Genomic DNA, 15893 nt, shown 5'->3' on the forward strand with positions numbered 1-15893 from the left:
ATTTGTGCACGCTGCCCACCCCCACCCCAGGCTGCAGCCAACGCCCCCAACACTCCACATTCTGCAAGGCTGCTGTGTTGGTTGGTGGGGACGGGGGGGAGCATCCGGCTTGCCCTTATCTTCTGAATGTCCTTTCTGCATGGCCTTCCTTTTAAAGGAGACGTACAACAACCTAGCACCCTCCTCTCCTCTGCTGCTGCACATTTGTTTTGGAAAAGCAGGGGACTTTTAGATTACTTGCAAAAAATGTAATAACACTTACTGTAGTAAAAAAAAACAACAACAACTCTATGCTGTTTACATAAAGTCAATAACAATACAAACAACACTCAAGTAAAAAAAACTAGATAAATGCAAAACAAAGCTATGTATCACAAATAAAACTTGTTAGGACTGCTGGTTGTCGTCGTCTTCTGTTTCAGTCACAGGGGGGGTCAAACATCTCAGGCGAGTTGCTGCCCCTCTTTAAGTGCTTGACCAGTCAGGCCCAGTGCAGGTGACATCCTCCTCTTCTTGTCTTCTAATTCAGATTCTAATTCAGACACCTGATATGTATATCCATTATTTATTTATTGTGTTTATTCCTGTCTTTTACTCCAAGAAGCTCAAGTTAGCATATGTGGTTCTCCCCCTCATTTAATTCCCACAACAGCCCTGTGAGGTAGGGTAGACTGAAAGTGAGTGACTGGCCCAGGGTCACACCCAATGAGCTTCGTGGCAGAGTGGGAGGTTTCGAAAGCCCGTCAAAGTGCAAGTAGATAAATAGGTACCGCTCCGGCGGGAAGGTAAACGGCGTTTCCGTGTGCTGCTCTGGTTCGCCTGACCACATGCTGGCCACATGACCCAGAAGCTGTATGCTGGCTCCCTCGGCCAATAAAGCGAGATGAGCACCGCAACCCCAGAGTCGTCTGCGACTGGACCTAATGGTCAGGGGTACCTTTCCCTTTCCCTTTACCTCCCAAGTCCTAGTTCCACATTCTACACCGCACTACCTTTCTGATTTTAGGACCCATCCTATTTTTGCAATTTTATGTTGTTTAAATGTTGTGTTTTAAATTGTTGTAACCTGCCCTGGGACCTTAGGGTGAAGGGCAGGTAATGGCCTGAAATAATATTATTAACAACAGTAACAAAAATGAAAGTAATAATAAATGACAATATAGCGGCTCTTCACTGCTGAAGACTTCACACAAAGCTCAGCATACCTCTCCCTTTGGTTTGCTTTCAGTCTGTTCATTACAAGCCTTGTTCACATCGTCACCAGCTCTCTAAGCGGATAGACTGAAATGAGCTCTCTAAAACAGGAGGCTTTCTTTTGGGTTTTCCAAGCCGAAAAGGGGGGTGTTCCGTTTCTCTGCTTCACAGAGAGCGATCTTTTTAGCACAGCGGACAGGTGTAAACCAACAAGAATGCGCCAACTGCGTTCAGACAGCCCTCTAAACCTTGGGCTGAAGGTACAGGAGCAAGCCATGAGCTCCCTCCTTGTGTGCGTGCACACATACTTCCTGCTTTGATCAAGTAATGTGTTAATTCCCAAGTGTGAGAGGAGGACAGAAGGTCTATGGGAGTGCAAAGCTCCTTCCTGATTCTGCCAATTACAACCCTTAAGAGGCCTAGGGAAGCCACTCTGCTACCAGTGACCCTTTACGGAGATCTTGCAAGGGTCAGTGAGATCGTGCAATGGTTTGGAAGTGTCATGTTAAGTTCTTCTCACTTTTGCTGTTCAGGTGACTCACAAAGCAACAGGGAAAGTGATGGTGATGAAGGAGCTGATCCGGTGTGACGAGGAAACGCAGAAGACCTTCTTGACAGAGGTAGGCACAGCCTTTTCAAGCGGGTCCTGAAACGGGTGCATTAAGCTGTCCTGCTATTCAGCAGCCTCAATAGGAATGGGGGCTCAGGAAGATCACCCCATGGCTGCCCACTTAGAAGAGAGCAAAAGAACATTATGTCACGTGCTGCTCCTCTTTGGCTTTTCAGCTGTGCAGATAATGCCCAAGACTTGGGTTGCATTTAATGTTGTACATCGCTCTGGAGAGCTAGAGCTGGGCCGACATGTGTTGCTGCAGAACGGCAGATCAAGTTGATGGATTATGCCGAAATGGCTAAAATGACCGGAAGAATCGGAAACCAGGACGACCAAAAATTTTAATAAGGAATGGGGAAAATTTATAATTTATCTTAAAAACCATTGTAAACAGTTAAAATCATTAGTAGGATTGGAATAACACTTGTAGTTTAATAGTGAATTTTGGACACAATGGAGAGGTAAAAGATTTGGATTATTATAAAAGATGCAGGAGGAAATGATTGACAATAGGGCACACAAAGGGGGGAGGAGGGAAGTCCAGGAGATTCTTTGGAATCTTGTTTCTATGTTGTATATTGGATATGTGACTGTAAAATTTTAATCTGAAAACACAAATAATTTTTTATATAAAAAAGAAATATGCTGCTGCTTGAAGTGGGGCCCCAGTGGACCTCCATTTGCCAGCAATGACACTGTTAAACCTCTTGCTGCACTTTTCAGACACCAATTCCTGTTTCCCATCAAACTTACCACTCCACAGTTCCACCCTGTTTTGTTTATTTACTTTCTTGCATGTTTATATTTAATTTCCATTTTTATTTCTTTTCTTTTTAAAAAAGTATTACATGTATGGTCCACCTTTTGTCCAAGGAACTCAAAGGTGGCATAGACAGTTCTCTGCTTCCCCATTTTACTCTCATAACAGCCTTGTTGGTTAGACTGAGAAATAGTGACTGGCCCAAGGCTGCCCAGTGAGCTTTGTGACTGAGAGGGGGCTTGGAACTTGGTCTCCCAGATTGCAGTCTGATGCTCTAACCTGTGCTGGCAGGGTGGAATATATATTCTTCAAGGCCAACACACCTGGGCTCCCTACAGCAGTTCTGAAGGTGAGCAAGTGTGGATCGGATCGGTCCCTCAGATGGGACTGCAAGAGCTGCTTAGACTTCTTTTTTTTTTTTTGAATAATATTTATTAAAATTTCAAAGAAGTTACAAAAATGAGAAGAAGAAAAAAGAAGGGGGGAAAAAGTACAAAATACAGAAAAATAAAAAACAATTAAAAACAAATCAGTCTTTCCATGTCTTGTCTTTCATTTGCTTGTTTCCCTGACCTCCTCACACCTCCCTTTTTTGTATTCTAGTTCAGTAGTTGTTTCAGCAAGTCCTTACCCTTTTTGCTTTTATCTTGATATTTTATCTTAATATATTGTAACTTTACATTTTCACCTGTTAACATTCCATTTTTACATACCCCTTTATAACATTATTGCTAAAACCACATAACTTCATTCCAGCATCCTTCTAACATTCCTTAATTTTACAGTGTTTCTGTAAATAGTCTTTAAATTTCTTCCAATCTTCTTCTACCGACTCTTCTCCCTGGTCTCGGATTCTGCCAGTCATTTCCGCCAGTTCCATGTAGTCCATCAACTTCATCTGTCATTCTTCCCGGGTGGGTAGATCTTGTGTCTTCCAATACTTTGCGATGAGTATTCTTGCTGCTGTTGTTGCATACATAAAGAAAGTTCTATCCTTCTTTGGCACCAATTGGCCGACCATGCCCAGGAGAAAGGCCTCTGGTTTCTTCAGGAAGGTATATTTAAATACCTTTTTCATTTCATTATAGATCATCTCCCAGAAAGCCTTAATCCTTGGGCACGTCCACCAAAGGTGAAAGAATGTACCTTCATTTTCTTTACATTTCCAACACTTATTATCGGGCAAATGATAGATTTTTGCAAGCTTGACTGGTGTCATGTACCACCTGTATATCATTTTCATAATATTCTCTCTTAAGGCATTACATGCCGTAAATTTCATACCTGTGGTCCATAACTGTTCCCAGTCAGCCAACATAATGTTATGTCCAACTTCTTGTGCCCATTTTATCATAGCAGATTTCACCGTTTCATCCTGAGTATTCCATTTCAACAGCAAGTTATACATTCTTGATAATATCTTAGTTTTGGGATCTAACAGTTCTGTTTCCAATTTTGATTTTTCCACCTGGAAGCCAATTTTCTTGTCCAGATTGTAAGCCTCCCTTATTTGATAATAATGAAGCCAATCTCACACTTTATCTTTTAGTTTCTCAAAGCTCTGCAATTTCAATTTATCTCCTTCTTGTTCCAAAATCTCCCAATATTTCGGCCATTTGGCCTCCATATTGAGCTTTTTCTGAGCCTTCGCTTCCATCGGTGACAACCACCTTGGGGTTTTACTTTCAAGTAGATCTTTATATCTTATCCAGACATTAAACAGTGCTTTCCTGACAATATGGTTTTTAAATGCTTTATGTGCTTTGACCTTATCATACCACAAATATGCATGCCACCCAAATACATTATTGAAGCCTTCTAGATCCAAAATGTCTGTGTTCTCAAGAAGCAGCCATTCTTTCAGCCAGCAAAATGCGGCTGATTCATAGTAAAGTTTAAGGTCTGGCAGGGCAAATTCACCTCTTCCCTTTGCATCAGTTAGTATTTTAAATTTTATTCTGGGCTTCTTGCCCTGCCAGACAAATCTAGAAATATCTCTCTGCCACTTCTTGAAACAGTCCATTTTATCCAAAATTTGCAATGATTGAAACAAAAACAACATTCTTGGCAATACATTCATTTTTATAGCAGCAATACGGCCTAGCAAGGAAAGCTTCAAGTTTGACCATATTTCTAAATCCTTTTTCACTTCTGACCAGCATTTTTCATAGTTATCTTTAAATAAATTCACATTCTTAGCAGTCATATTAACCCCCAGGTATTTTACTTTCTTAACCAGCGTTAAACCTGTCTCCTTCTGAAACCTCTCTTTCTCAATCTCTGTTAGATTTTTCTCTAAAACCTTGGTTTTAAACTTGTTCAACTTAAATCCTGCAACCTGACCAAATTCTTGAATCAGTTCAAGTACTCTTTTGGTACTAGATTCTGGCTCCTGTAATGTCAATACTAGATCGTCTGCAAATGCTTTCAATTTGTACTGTTTGGCTCCGACTTGTATACCTTTGACCAGTTGGTCCCTTCTGATCATATTTAGGAGAACCTCCAGGACCGAAATAAAGAGCAATGGGGAAATTGGTCGTGTCCCTTTCTCTATCTTAAATTCCTCCGTCACCACATTGTTAACAATTAATTTAGCCTTTTGTTCTGAATAAATTGCACCTATACCATTTCCAAAACCTTGACCAACCCCCATCCCCTGAAGATTTTTCTTCATAAAACTCCAAGAAATGTTGTCAAAAGCTTTCTCCGCGTCTACAAATATCAAAACTGCTTTAGTATTGATGTTCACTTGTAATTTTTCTAAGATATTAATTATATTTCTCGTGTTGTCAGACAAGTGTCTGCCCGGGAGAAAGCCTGCTTGGTCTTTATGTATCTCTTCCGCTAATACTTTTTTTAATCTTTTAGCCAAAATATCTGCAAAAATTTTGTAATCCACATTAAGCAGAGATATGGGGCGGTAGTTCTTAAGTTGTGTCTTCTCAGACTCAGTTTTCGGTATAAGTGTAATGTAAGCTTCCTTCCACGACTCTGGTGCTTTTTTCCCCTCCAAAATTCCATTACAAACTTCCTTTAGTGGTTGAATTATCCAATCTTTCAAGGATCTATAATATCTTGAAGTTAAGCCGTCTGGCCCTGGAGATTTACCCAGTTGCATATTCTGGATGGCACCTTCTACCTCCTGTTCCGTTATTTTATAGTTCAACATTAACTTATTTTCTTGAGAGATTTTTTGTAGTCCATTTGTTTTCAAAAATTGATCTATATTAATCTCTTTCTGTGGCCCTTGTATATATAATTGTTTAAAATATCTCTGGAAACATTTTCTAATCTCCACTGGATTCTGTATATTCTTTCCTTCCACTTCCAAATTTGTAATGGTGTTAAGTTTTTGTCTTTTTTTCATTTGCCAGGCTAGCAGTTTCCCACATTTATTAGCCGATTCAAATGTCTTTTGTCTCATCTGTTTGATTTTCCACTCTATTTCCTGATTCATCATTTTCATATATTGTACTTGCTGTAGCTTTATTTCTCTCAGAATCTCTTGCGACTTTGGTTTCGCTCTCAATTTCTTCTCACCTTCTTTTATTTTCTCCAAAATTGTATCTTTTTTCTCATTTTGAGTTCTCTTCTTTATTGCATTCTGTTGAATCAGAAACCCTCTCATAACCGCTTTGCTTGCGTCCCAGATTACTCTTTTTTCAACAGTAGCATTCATATTTATCTCAAAGTAGTCTCTCAAAGTTTTTTGGGCCTTCTTGGTCACTTCTTCATCTCTAAACAAGGTGTCATTCATCCTCCATCTGAAGGAGCCAGTTGGTGTTAATTTCATCTCCATTTTCACAGCATTATGGTCGGAGCAAGTTTTAGGACAAATTTCCACTTTTCTAGTCTTTGGAGCCAGTCCTCTAGTTATCCAAATAACTAGTTATCCAAATAACTAGCTGCTTAGACTTCAAATACTTTTTGTTGTGTTTTCTTTTTAAAAAGAAGCAGCAGCTAAAAGGAGGTCTCAGTGCATCCCAAACACTTGGACTGCTATCTTGTCTTCTCAGGTGAAGGTGATGCGCAGCTTGGATCACCCCAACGTCCTGAAATTCATTGGCGTGCTGTACAAGGACAAGAAGCTGAACCTTCTCACAGAGTACATTGAAGGCGGGACTCTGAAGGATTTCCTCCGGAACATGGTGAGTGAAGGCAGCTTGTCAGATGAGCAAAGAGAAATTTTACCCTAAAAGTGCAGTCGCTCTTGGCCACTAAAGCTCTCGGCTTCTAGAGTAGTCTCCCCCAGGCCTGATGCCCTCCAGCTGTTTTGTACTCTTAACTGCCATCAGCCCCAGCCAGCACAGCTGCGATGTCGCGCTGGGAAAGACTTTGAAAAGAGCATTGCGCCTTTCATCCACTACAGATATGTTGCTTGTTTGAGGAACATGTTAATGAGGGCCTTCTTTTTTGCCTTGCAGGATCCATTTCCCTGGGAGCAGAAGGTCAGCTTTGCTAAAGGAATTGCCTCAGGAATGGTGAGTCCCTGGTTCTTCACATATACGCACTCTCTTTGCCCACTGGACTCTTGTCTTGAGTTGTATATCCTGCCCCATCTTGAGGGCTTCAAAAATACGAGATGCTGAGCAAGGGGGATTGAAAGGTGCATTTGAGAGAGAAACGAGCCGGCCCTACCATTAGACGGCATTAAGCAATTGTCTCAGGTGGCAGACACTAGCGGTGGGGGCAACAGTGGCATTATTCCTCTTTCTGAAATGAGAACTGCTCTCTGAATGAGCAGCCAATGCGCAGGAGTTTGCCTCTTAAGGCTTTGCAGCCCAGGAAGCCCCAGTCCAGGCTCATGACTTTGAAAGGGTTGCGATGGGGTGTTCCTTTGCTGGAGAAGCAAAGGGGCTGTCATAAGGACATAAGAAGAGCTTGGCTGCTGGATAAGACCAAAGGGGCCTCATCTAGTCCAGGCTCCCGTTCTCACAGTGGCCAACCAGATGCCCCAATGGAAAGCCCCAAGGCAGGGCATGAGCGCAGCAGCAGCAGCTCTCCCTTCCTGCGGCTTCCAGCAACCGGTTTTCAGACACATGTGGCTTACCACAGTGGAGCTGGTGGCTCATTTCTGCATCCTCAGCAGCCGTGGTCTCTTGGTTGCACATGAACCCCTCATACATGGTGGTCTCCAGCATAATAGGCTTTTAGTGCAGTTGGTCTGACTGGATTCTGGGTCAGACCAAACCACCTGTGACCTGCCTTCTCTACCCCCAGCCCCAGCCACCACCTTGGCTTTTTTTTTTTAATGTATTTTATTAAAGATTTTCTTAGTTTACAAAAGTATGTGCAATGTCTCTCTCTCTCTTTTTTTCTCCAAGTGACTTTTTTTGCAGATCAGTTTCATTTGTTGAGACATTGGGAAAAAGAAGGGGAAAGGGGGGGGGGGAAGATGGGTGGGGTCAGGTGGCGATGTTTCTATTTTGCTTAATGTATGCAGGGTTTTGTGTCATCGTTGCTTGTGCAGGTTCTCTGCTGTTCACTTGTGTTCCTTTGGTGGTGAGAGAGGTTGGGGTTGGCCTAGGGTGTGGTTGTTTGTTTGTGGTTGGCTGTGGTGATCTTTGTTTTCATGTGTGAGTGGGGTGGGTGGGTGTTTTGGATCAGGTTAGCCATATTGATTTGTATGCCGTTGGTGGATTTTTGTCATTGTCTTGTTGGGCTGTGTATGTGATAAAGGGGAGCCATACCGGGGTGAAGGCGTCTTCTTCTATTTGTCCCCGACCACCTTGGCTTATAAGGAGGGCAATGGCTTGGAGGCTCTAGGGTAGCCTGTGAGACAGGCCAGTGGGAGTGTTGAGTGGTTTCAGCCAGAAGTGCCACGTTGGAAGTGGCCCAGACGCAAACCGGAGAACAGTGTTGGTTCAAATGCCTCTCTTCCCCTTTTTCTCCCTTTCACAGGCTTACCTCCACTCGATGTCCATCATCCACCGAGATCTGAACTCCCACAACTGCCTGATCAAACTGGTGAGTTCCCCAGTCTCTCCCCATCGCCCATCACCAAGCAAAACAGTTGAGAGCTGGAGCCCTCTGGCTCTCTGTGCACAGCAACCTCATAGGTCCACTTTAGTGCTGTAAATGTATCCCAGCAAGAGGGGGTGCACCGTTGCTCAGAACTTGAGTGTCTTTAAGCCTGATGTTTTCATTGGAGGCCAAGAGCAGGTGGTGACTTAAGCAATGTGCATTTGCCCCCCCCCCCCCCGCAATACCTGTTAGGTTTTCCTTTGAGCTGTGGTTCCTCCCTTCTTCTCCCAGATCCTATAAACCAGGGGTTCCCAAACTTTTGGAGCCACTGTCCCTTGGTTCCATGAAAGCATTCCCACTTCTACATACCCTATAAAAAAACAGAATAGTGGTTTGCATGAGCCACACAACAAAATTCAGAGCAGTAACATTTAATTGCCCATTTATTCCAACAGGAAAAATCAGAAACCAGGAGGATCAAAACTTCAAAAAAGAATGGGACAAATTTATATCATACTTGAAAGACCACTGTAAACACTTGAACTCTTTGGCAGGTTTCAAATAACTCTTGCAATGATACATAGATTTTGGATGCAGTGGAGGATTGCAAATTAGATGGACTTATAATATCCAGTTAAAAAGTTACTTAAAGAACCCACGGAGGGGAGGAGGGAAGTCTTAAGATTCAGAAGAATCTTGTGAAATTTTATTATTATTTGTGATTATGAGTGCGAATGAATTCGTAAAATCAAATAAAAACACTTTCAAAAAGAAAAAGGTTAATTGCCCATTTACTGTATTCCAAATCCACTTAAAACTACAGTCATACCTCGGGTTGATTGTGCTTCGGGATGAGCGCGCTTGAGTTGCGCGCTGCTTGCGCATGCGCAGATGCTCAAAATAACATCATGCGCAGAAGCGGCGAAAAGCGACGCGCGCGTTCACGGACGTGCCATCGCTGGTTACGCTTGCTTCTAGATGCGAATGGGGCTCCGGAACGGATCCTGTTCGCATCTAGAGCTACCACTGTATATAGTTTAATTGCTTCTTTTTTAAAGAACTTGATCCAGTGATACCAGGTTTTCAAAGTCTAATAGTCACTTATACCTCCAGTGCCCCCTCCCCCACTACCCTTTTGCCTTTTATGGTCTTTACCCCCTGCAGGTAAACCCAACACTCCCCATTGGGTAGTACCCCTCACTTTGGGACGCACTGCTATTGACCCTGGGCATCTATTATAGATATTTTTGCTCCTGGGGAAACTGCGCCTTCTGATCCCCGCAGACTAGTAGGCCTCTCATAGTGGCCCCTCCTGCTTTGTTCTTGGCTGCAGGACAAGACTGTGGTGGTTGCAGACTTTGGCCTCTCCCGGCTGATTGTAGAGGAGAGGAAGAAGCCCACCTTGGAGAAGCCATCGGCCAAGAAGCGGACCCTGCGCAAGAGTGACCGGAAGAAGCGTTACACAGTGGTGGGGAACCCCTACTGGATGGCACCAGAGATGCTGAATGGTAAGAAGTTTCACAAGTAATCATAATAATAAATTTTATTTATACCCCACCCTCCCCAGCTGAGACCAGGCTCAGGGCGGCTAACACCAGATGTGAAAACAATTGATTAAAATACATCTTAAAAACAAGATTAAAATACAACATTAAGGTGCAGCCTCATTTCAGTGGAAACTCAAATCAAAAACTTTTTGGGGATGAAAACATCAAATCTTCACCAAGGCCAGCTATCCAGACTGGTCCTACGTGGGCCAGAAAAAAGCCAGAGAAGTCCCCAAATAGAGTGCAGAAGGAGCTGTCTTGGGCCGGATCAGCCTTATACTATGACCTTGGTCTATCTACATCAGCATTGCCTACTCTGGTTGCAGCAGCAACTCTTAAGGGATTCCGTCAGGGAGTCTCTCTGAGCCCTACCTGAAGAAGCTGGGGATTGAACCTGAGACCTTGTGCATGCAAAGCAAGTGCTTTACCCCTGAGCTCTAAAGTAAAGGTAAAGGTAAAGGAACCCTTGACCATTAGGTCCAGTTGTGACCAACTCTGGAGTTGCGGCGCTCATCTCGCTTTATTGATCGAGGGAGCCGGCGTACAGCTTCCGGGTCATGTGGCCAGCATGACTAAGCTGCTTCTGGCGAACCAGAGCAGCGCACGGAAACACCGTTTACCTTCCCGCCGGAGTGGTACCTATTTATCTACTTGCACTCTGACGTGCTTTCAAACTGCTAAGTGGGCAGGAGCAGGGACCGAGCAACGGGAGCTCACCCTGTCGCGGGGATTCGAACCGCCGACCTTCTGATCGGCAAGTCCTAGGCTCTGTGGTTTAACCCACAGCGCCACCCATGTCCCACCCCTGAACTCTAGCCCTTCCCAAATAAAAAACATAAGAAGCTGCCTTATACAGAGTCAGAGCATCGGTCCATCTAGCTCCATATTGTCCACACTGCGTAGCAGTGGCTTTCCAAGGTCTCAGGTAGGAAGTCTTCCCCAGCCCTACCAGGAGATGCCATTGGGGACTGATCCTGGGACCTTCTGCATTCCAAGCAGGTGCTCTGCCACTGGGCCATCATGGTCCTTCCCCAGCTGCTGGATTTGCAGGAATTTCTGTAGACCTGTCCTCTCTGAAAGTCTGACAATGTCCCCTCCACAGCCATGATACTTAACAGAATGGCGTTGGGTAAGGTGCCATCTCTTGCCCTGAACTTTGCTCCCAAGCAGGGGAAATGCCAGGAATGATGCCCTGAGTTAGGCATGCAGGAATCATATGTAATCACTGGGACAATAAAAAATAGACTTTGTGGCAGGAAACTCTGATTCTACTGCCTGAGGGCTCTTAGCAAACTCTTGGTCCACCAGTTCTGTCAATCACACTCAGTGCTTTCTCCATTTTATGAAAGTAAAGCCACTCTCCCTTTTTTTCTTTCCTTCCAGGGCAGAGCTATGATGAGACAGTGGACATCTTTTCTTTTGGGATTGTGCTATGCGAGGTAAACCTGGGCCACTTCAGAAGTGAGAAGTTGCCATGCTCCTTAATAAAATAAATACTGTTGGGGGGGATGTTATTGTTTTCATTTGTTGCTATGGTATGTATTTTTGTGTTTTTATATTATAAACCGCCCTGTGATCCTCAGATGAAGGGTGGTATAGCAATTTGAGGAATAAATAAGTGGTACCTGAGCTTCCTGTCTGGCCACTAGGATCCTCAAAGCTTCTCTGCATGTTAGGGTTTCAGAGCACAATTCAAAGTGTTGGTGCTGACCTTTAAAGCCCTAAACGGCCTCGGTCCTGTATACCTGAAGGAGCGTCTCCACCCCCATTGTTCAGCCCGGACACTGAGATCCAGCGCCGAGGGCCTTCTGGCGGTTCCCTCATTGAGAGAAGTGAGGTTACAGGGAACCAGACAGAGGGCCTTCTCGGTAGTGGCGCCCACCCTGTGGAACACCCTCCCTTCAGATGTGAAGGAAATAAGCAGCTATCTTCTCTTTAAAAGACATCTGAAGGCAGCCCTGTTTAGGGAAGTTTTTAATATTTAATGCTGTATTGTTTTTAACACTCAACTGAGAACTGCCCAGAGTGGCTGGGGAAACTCAGCCAGATGGGCGGGGTATAAATAATAAATTTATTATTATTATTATTATTATTATTATTATTATTATTATTATTACTCACCTGGTCCTTGACCAGAGAAACTTGGAAAAATAAAGATTCAGCCTTTAAATGCGCTGCCTCTGCTTTTTGTCTGCTAATCTAAGTGTAGAATCTTTTCTCCAAAACTTGTTGCATTAATTAACACCCATTCCGCTTTCCCTATTGGGAACATGGGAAGCTGCCTTCTGCTGAGTTAGACCATTGGTCCATCTGGCTCAGTATTGCCTACTCTGACTGGCAGCAGCTTTCCAGGATTTCAGGCAGGGAGTCTCTCCCAGCCGTACTTGGAGATGCCACTGGAGACTGAACTTGGGACCTTCTGCTTGAAAGTCCAGATATTCTACCATGGCCCTTCCTGCCCTCCCTTCTTGCTTTCTCCTCTCCCATGCAAATGCTCCTAAGGGCCTGTTCCTGTCCAGGCTTCCCTCCTGGGATCTGGTTCAGTTCCTCCTTCCTATCACCTGCAGCCCCAGGTGGTGGCGCCAGCACACAGCCGAGTCCTGCTTTCCGTGACGTTGACGGCTCCTTTCTCTGTTTCAGATCATCGGACAAGTGTATGCCGATCCAGATTGCCTCCCCCGCACTCTGGATTTTGGCCTCAACGTGAAGCTCTTCTGGGAAAAGTTTGTTCCCACCGACTGCCCTCCGGCCTTCTTCCCCCTGGCAGCCATCTGCTGCAGGCTAGAGCCAGAGAGCAGGTGAGGCCTTTGGAGGGATCAAAGCAGGATGAAGGGAGATCTTGGCTCTGCACCCTCCTGCTTCTTTTTGGTCTGGTGCCAGCCTGCTTCCCTCCAGATGTTTTGGAGGGTGCTATTCTGCCTGGGGCTGATAGGTTCTGTCAGTGGCGTAGTGGGGGGTGCAGGGGGGGCCGGCCGCACCGGGCGCAACATCTGGGGGTTAGGGTTAGGGGGCGCAAATCCACAGGTTAGGGGGCGCAAATCCACAGGTTAGGGGTGCAAATTACTTGCCTTGCCCCGGGTTCTGACAACCCACGCTACGCCACTGGGTTCTGTGGTCCAGAAACGACCGAAGGGCATCAGGTTGGTGGAGGCTGATGGAGTCTGTTCCTGGCATTCTGCTTGAGGGAGGGGCATATTTGCGTGCGGGCCACCCTCACGGGGGACAGAGCACTTCCTTTGTTTCGACTTTGCTCTCTCCCTTTTTCTTTTAAAGTGTTATTTTTCCTGCCAGTGTGGTTTGCTGTTATTTATGTCAAGTGAGCGTGAAGCAGGAACCAAAGGAAACTGTACCTTCCAGAGCTGGAACAAGCTCTTGTTTCCTCTGTGCAAGGCAGACCAGGCTGCACCACCCTGGGCATGTGAAAGGCCTTCCTTCTTGGAGCCTCAACACAGGGGATGGAAGAAGGGGAGCAGCCTAAAATGCCACAATAGACTGGGGGTGTTCAGAAGTCTCTCCATCAGCCTCCTATCACCTGAAGTTTTTGACTACAATTTCCATTGGTCCCAGCCAACACAAACCCTTTTGTCTTATTCCATTGTGGTTGGCCTGGTGGGAGTTCCCTGAACCACAGCCCTTCCTAGCACACCTGCTTCAGTCACTTGTGTGCTGCTTTTAAACATCTCTTTCTGGTCGCCTGGAGGAAATTCCTGCTCTCCATAGGTGACCTGATCTGTAGAGAGACAGCATTAACTTACTGCCTTTCCTCCTCTCTCCCTAGGCCCCCGTTTTCCAAACTGGAGGATTCTTTTGAAGCCCTTTCCTTGTACCTGGGAGAGCTGGGAATCCCTCTTCCGTCAGAACTGGAATTGCTGGATCACAACGTCAGCATGCAGCATGGGCTGATCCGGGATAAGCTACCTGAAAACCTCACCTAATCCTCAAGACCTGTGCACACTTTCCATAAATTGCCTGTGGGGAGGGAGTGGGGCAGCAGGGGCATAAGAGAGAGAGAGAGAGAGAGAGCGAGAGAGAGCGAGCGCTGATGTTCCGAATCCTCACAGGACATTAACAAGGCACCCATTTGCCTTCCGTCGCCTCACCTTGGACTACGTTCCTCCTGTGGATTTGTGGCATGTTCTGGAAGCAGAATCCTGTCCTGCTTGTGACTTTTAGTACTGACACTCTCTAGCTTTTGGAAACACAAAATTGTGAGGCCCTGTTTGCAGGTCTCTATCACAGTGGTGCCTTGGGCCTCAAAAAGACTGCAAGTGTTTATAAAGGTTCCTGAGCCTGGGACATTTGCCTGGGAGGGGCAGGCTGAGCTGCCCCCAACCTGGGTGCCTTGTCTGCTGTTGGAAAAGGCATGGAAGAGTCAGCAGAGGTTACTTGCAGGCAGAGGGAGTGTGTTTGCCTTCCCCACTCCTCTTGGAGTTGGGAAGTTCTTCAGGAGCAGCTCAAAGACAGCCTCTCTCCTGCAAAGGATCCCCCTTCTCTTCCTCATCTCTACAAATACCTCCAAGCAAACGTTCAAAAACACTACACAGCCAACTTGCGAACTGGGCTTCCACCAACCTCCCATGTCAGAAGGGGAAGAACAACCTCCAGTGAGCACAAAGGGTCGCTCCAGAGTAGCAGGCTGCTCTCGGCTGTTTGAGCCACTTTGCAGTGGGAACAGAAAGGGTGAGGCTGTCCTAGTTTGGGGCTCAGTGGCCTCACACTGTAGGGGCTTCTTGGTCTGGAACAGCTGGGTTTGAGCAAAGAGCTACTTCCCAATTCACCATTTAATTGCAGCTGACAGGGAATGAGACCACTTTCTTATTTGGATCTGATAGTCTGAAGCCCTCGTTGTAACCTGATTTAAGTCACCTACCTCTGTCCTCCATTTCAGGCTTCTCTTTCCCTTAGAACTAAGACACCACTGGTTCTGGCCTGCATCTACACACACTCTTCCTGGATATACCAAGAATGGAAAGGGAAACATTCCTAGCTTCCGTCTTCTCTGGTGAAGGCAGCACACACACTACATGGATTCAGTTGGCCGGATCTTTCCCCTGTTCTTGGTGGGCCTCAGCAAAGTCACTTTCCTTGGGAAACCCAACCCAACCTAGCATGAATTTGGGATGGGCGTGCAGTCATCGTGGCTTTCGGTCCTCTCCCCTAAGATTGCACCATGGATCTGGACCTCAAGCAGCTCAAAAGACATGAGGTCCCTACTAGCCAAGCCATTTTAAACTCCAGTTATCCGGCTTAATCCTCCCAAGGGTTAAGAGCCACTGGACCTTCTGAGCCCTACGCCAGTGGTGGTCTCCAGGCCCAAGGCATTTTGATAAAGATTTCGCTCCCTTCTTCCTCTTTTAATAAATGTGGGTCCCCCTCTATAAACAGGGGCGAAGAGAGGAGAAACTTGGATCACGTGTTCAAGAGATTCTGGACTCTTGTTTGATTGCACACCAAAACGGTTTTGACTAAATTAAAAGCAATAAACTTTATCCTATGGAAACAAAAGTGGCTTCTGTGTTAAAAGGGACAGCCAACATCTTCAAAATGTGGCCAATTTTGGATCAAAGCAGCGTTTGCTGTTGCTGGTCTTGAAACCCAGTTCTGAGGGCTGTTGCAGATGTGCCATAAGCTGTGGGATATAAAAAGGGTGGTGGGACAAAGTGGGGAGGTGGGCATCAGTGGGGAGGCCTTGGGGACTTTTCCTCAAGTTTTTCTTTCTTTCAGAGATTAAGGGGAGCAGCAGCAACCAAACTGCTGCAGTGCATTTTGGAAAGGGTGGCCATCTTTCTGTTTTGTGAAGCTACCCTTTCCTTCT

At 45.4% G+C, this 15893-nt stretch overlaps 1 protein-coding gene across 6 annotated transcripts in view; it reads left to right on the forward strand.

The window, feature by feature from the left end:
* Nucleotides 1-15583, forward strand: part of LIMK2 (LIM domain kinase 2) — a 53733-nt gene extending 38150 nt beyond the window's left edge. For 4 of the 6 annotated variants that reach the window (XM_083590169.1, XM_083590172.1, XM_083590173.1 and 1 more), the window contains 8 exons: nt 1728-1814; nt 6584-6715; nt 6992-7048; nt 8469-8534; nt 9865-10039; nt 11462-11517; nt 12719-12876; nt 13857-15583. In XM_083590169.1, the coding sequence (XP_083446295.1) occupies nt 1728-1814; nt 6584-6715; nt 6992-7048; nt 8469-8534; nt 9865-10039; nt 11462-11517; nt 12719-12876; nt 13857-14013 (888 nt within the window). In that variant the 3' untranslated portion in view covers nt 14014-15583. Of the gene's footprint in view, nt 1-1727; nt 1815-6583; nt 6716-6991; nt 7049-8468; nt 8535-9864; nt 10521-10894; nt 11518-12718; nt 12877-13856 lie in introns of all 6 variants that reach the window. The other 2 variants (XM_083590170.1, XR_014542396.1) reach the window with 2 other exon arrangements.
* Nucleotides 15584-15893: the final 310 nt, after the last annotated feature.

The sequence above is a fragment of the Podarcis filfolensis genome (genome assembly GCF_964270895.1).
Source record: "Podarcis filfolensis genome assembly, chromosome: 16".
Lineage (NCBI taxonomy): Eukaryota > Metazoa > Chordata > Lepidosauria > Squamata > Lacertidae > Podarcis > Podarcis filfolensis.